Raw genomic sequence first — 4,486 nt, 5'->3', positions numbered from 1 at the left:
TAACATACATGGTAACTCGTAAGCTGGCACGAGGTGTTAAACCCGTGTGATAACGACTGTCGTTTTCCGGCCACGCGAGGATAAAGTAAGTTCACATTCATTCATTCATTCAAAATTATGTCATCGACAGTAAATAAACCCGCGAGAGATTTAGGTTAAAATTAAATCGCGCGACACCAAGCGGAACTACTACTTTATTATAACAAACAGAAGGTGGCGACAAAGGTCAATACTTCATAAACACACGAAATATAAAAATAAATAAGGGAATTAATGCGTCTTGTGGGTTATAACGGAAATCATGGGCAGCATACAATCCAGAACAATGTTGTTCGTTAGTATTGTGACGTCATACAGGATAAAACAGGGGCTTCCCCTATGTTCGAAACATCCATTGACCTCGCCTTCCAATGCCACGGAAGTTACGAGAATCAACCATTGTTCATTAACGTTGGCTTCGCGACGTTCGATAAACTCAGGTTTGTTACGTCATAGTAGATGATGCGTGAAGCGAACTTTGGTCTTCATTGTTTAAAAACAAAGTTCAATTGTTCATAATTCGGCTAATATGACATCACAAAGCATATTTACTGTTGGGAAGTGGGTCGCGATCATCGATTCACCGCTGAGGCCACTTTTATAACATTTGTGTTTACCATAGTAAACCCTGTAATCGTAGTTATGTGGCGCCGTGGTTGAAAGGACTTACTGATGATTCAATGTCATTAGGGCGCGTGGCCTTGGACGCCTAACGACAATTGCTCCAACCCGGTGGTCACGAATGGGTTGTCTAAATTGTCACCCATGCATAAAAACAACCACCCACAAAATAACATACGTGGAAATAACATACGCGAGAACACCCGTGTTATAACTAGTCATTGCCCCGCCATGCGAGGATAAATTAGTTACATACGTGGTAACTCGTAAGCTGGCACGAGGTGTATGAAACAGAACTTCTGTGTTATAACGACTGTCATTGCCCTGTGAGTCATTGTAACACGAAAGTTGTTACGTAACAATCGGAAACTTTGGACTGTGACCGCATGACTCGATGCGAAGGTAGGTGTGTCGTCATAATCGTTGTTTGTTGTGTTACTATAGGTCACAGCTTAAAGAATTTATTTTCACAAAGTTCACCAGGTTCATCGAAATAGAGAAATAACACTGTTAAGGTACGTATGTATGCACCAATTATATTATGACGTAATTATTGCACAGTATTCTGACGTCACATAAAATTAAACAAATTAAATTATTACGTCATATTAAACTAGTTGCAGAATGTTTTTGTCTTCCTGGGGAATTCCCCCACTGAAACTTCGACACCATAACGGGGCTAACCACGTGGTATAATATGGGTAACCTCGATCCCATAGAGCCTTGGTAAGCAATTGTACAGTTATATTCATATTTTGTGTAAGATGGGTGAGGTCTTGTGCCGCATCACTTCCCATGTTCCGTATCTTGCCCACAAGTTTGCTACCTCTGCATCTGAAGTAACTTTGTAATTTGTCAACCAACATACGTAAGTGATCACCAAGCCATGTGATGTCATCAGGGAATGACGCAGTATGACGTAATAAAAATGTCGCAATTGAATACGTTCGATCCAATGGCACGCGGACGATTAAAGATTTTTTACAATTCCCGATGAAATGTGAAAGAGGGATTTTCCATGGGGTGGCCGAGGATTGGAAAGCGGTTTCTAAAGCTGCGAGAACGGGTGGGGGGAGTTGAAAGTTAAGTTGTAATGTTGGCGATTTGTCGGGAGGGTAAACATGGACCACTGTGAATACACTGGGGGAAGGAAGGGGCTTTATTACGTCATAATCGTTACAATTCTCGTCAAAACATTCTTCGATGTCATAATCGGATAGTGATGACGTATAGCTGACGTCACTGCCCTCTACGTCATCGTCGCTGATCCTTTGAGCTGTAAGTGACAGCCTTCGCGTTAAGTTACGACGGCCCTTGACGTTTGATAGCTGGGATGAAAACGAAAGATTTTTCTTGATCGGGAGGTTTGTTTCGAGTAAACCATGGTCGCGGAGGTATTGAGCAGCTTCGCGGAAACCTTGGGAGCAAAAGTCCTTTAATACATCCGGTTTGGGTGGAAAGAACATGTTGGTACATCTGTACATGTTAGACGCCGTCATTTGTATACTGGTATTAACGAAACTAAGATCGATCAATGAATGGGACCCGTCGTTCATGGGACAAATATCGCTACAACCTGACCATGGCGAGACGGTGATGGTGTTATTATCAGCGGGTAGGTTGTTTGATAGCCCGCCATCCACGTAATGTACGCCCCTATATGTAGGGGGAATGAGTCCGGAATACAAGGGGACGAAGCAACTACATAATAAGACTTGAATTAATTCCTCACGGTTTGCGTATTCGCTCACAATCACGTTCTTGCCGTCACGCAACCTGGTAAGTGAAATAAACAATCGACCAGTTGCTCTCACATGCGCGTCGATGGGCAAGCCTAACCTAAAGTCGCGCAACAAAGTTTCATTAAGCCGAAACCCCGGGCTTAGCGGTCCAAACGTTCTTGACCTTGCATCCACAACAATTTTGATTGTTCGCTCACAAACTTCCCCGAAACATACGTCACTCAGCAACATAGCACCGATGATAGAACCAGCTGAACATCCGTATATTTTGTTGAAGCTTGACACCAGATCAGGCGCATAAGTTTTGAAACAGCTTGCCACCCCTATATGGTAAACTCCTAAGAACCCACAGCCCGAGAAAGATATGCTTGTAGGTTTTCCACCAACGTGGATGGTGCTTGATGATAACTTAGACATCTTAATATCCTGTGAACATAAAAATAAACTTTTATACAAGTTTTCGTTTTTTCTCGCACCTTTTACCCGTAGCCTGTTTTAACGATTGTCGTTTTGCTGCGAATTCTCTTCGATTTCCGCGATCTTATAAGTACAGGTTAATATTTGTGACTTTCAATCCGAAGATAAACAAGTTTGTTTCTTATATCCAAACATACGCTGCTGGTATAAAACAATATTCTAAACAAACGCGTCTGTTTCTACTTCCTGTCTGTTATTAACATAAACAATATCCACTATGACGACATAAAGAGATAATCTACTGTAGAACATACGCGCTCTATTATGACGACACAACACGTAAATGACATCCGCGCGATGCCTTCGTTCTATTGGCCGAGGGTTTGAGGCGTCTGTGGTTTATCAGTGGGCGTGTGGTGTGTGTGTGTGTGTGCGTGTAGCTCGCTCACACACGTGTAGAGCGACCATGAAGGTTACTTGGTTAAACCACGTTTCATGTTTGCTGTCTTTTAAAACATGTTTGTCGTGAAACGTTCATGTTTTGCCATTGTCATTTTAATCATATCCATATACATCGCAAGTGTGTGTTTGCCTACGTCCTGTAGTAACCCTTCTATAGATGAATCGAACCACCGAGGTTACTATAGGTCACTCACATGATTGCCTCAGTTCACGTGACCTCATTCTTGAACGCCAGACATTCCTGTCCTTTGTTACGAGTTGTGACGTAACAAAACTCCTTTAACGTCACAAACAAAAATGATCATCTCGAATTTAATTTATTATTACGTCACAATATATATGACAAATGGTATAAACCAAAATACATGGGGAGTGCCAAAGTGGGTTTGGCGTATGCAACGTTGAAATAGACATATGTCTTCACAGCCTTGGTAGCATTAATAACATTAACCCTAACCATTTGTTATATTACACAACTTTTTTATACATGGCTTAATTCCCATGAAACGAAAGCACTTCACATATTTTAACAATGGCTGGATATCATGCAACTTGTGTTACGTAACAGCGGTTTAGTGACGTCACATGAGTTTAACTCGCGATGTATCGGTTCAATCGGGTTTGTCACGTGGTACAAAGCTTCAAAACAACCCCCCTATTGGTTTGTTTTAAAGTTTCAAGTCTTTTAGATATAACCAGGGTATAATTATGAAAAAAAAATGTTTGCTTGTGTACCAAAGTTTCCGTATTGTTTAATCCTACATAGCCAGTTTTTATTATTTTTTTGATATTATTATCACACTCGGATACAAACTATTAACTTATTGGTTACTCCCCTTTTACTGTTTAAGGCGACACCTAACGGTTGTTAATTATCGCAGTTAAAAATATTTGAAATATTTCTTGAAACTCAAAATGTCATCAGGAATAAACCCAAACCCCTCGGTGTTTTTGTTGATGTTGAATGGCCAGGTTGAATCTGGAGAGGTAAGGAACTGGCTGACGTTTTTCATTACTAACTTGTATATCTTCACCAAACAAGTAGTTATAAAAGCCCTTTTACTCAAGTAGTTTTTACGTATGCATTTTTTTTGCTAATTTCTTTTCCTTTCTTGTTTTGATTAATTTGAGCTATATTATTCAAATATAAATTATTGTATTTTAATCTTGCCGCTAAGAGGTTAGTGATAGCTTTCACCCCAAAA

The 4,486-nt window shown here is 40.5% G+C and overlaps 1 protein-coding gene across 1 annotated transcript; it reads right to left on the bottom strand.

The window, feature by feature from the left end:
* Positions 1-1,105: 1,105 nt before the first annotated feature.
* On the bottom strand, positions 1,106-3,140 carry LOC100179837. The gene is made up of 2 exons (XM_002128130.5): positions 2,886-3,140; positions 1,106-2,828 (listed from the first exon to the last, which is right to left on the bottom strand). Exon 2 carries the CDS (start codon positions 2,817-2,819, stop codon positions 1,269-1,271), a length of 1,551 nt encoding a protein of 516 aa, XP_002128166.1. The 5' UTR covers positions 2,820-2,828; positions 2,886-3,140; the 3' UTR covers positions 1,106-1,268.
* Between the last annotated feature and the right edge of the window lie 1,346 nt (positions 3,141-4,486).

This window comes from Ciona intestinalis, unplaced genomic scaffold, assembly GCF_000224145.3.
Source record: "Ciona intestinalis unplaced genomic scaffold, KH HT000360.1, whole genome shotgun sequence".
Classification (NCBI taxonomy): Eukaryota; Metazoa; Chordata; class Ascidiacea; order Phlebobranchia; family Cionidae; genus Ciona; species Ciona intestinalis.
This window is presented reverse-complemented; position numbering and strand designations above follow the sequence as displayed.

Excerpts from the sequence above, each read along its gene's own strand:
- LOC100179837 (XM_002128130.5), bottom strand. The coding sequence starts at position 2,819 with ATGTCTAAGTTATCATCAAGCACCATCCACGTTGGTGGAAAACCTACA.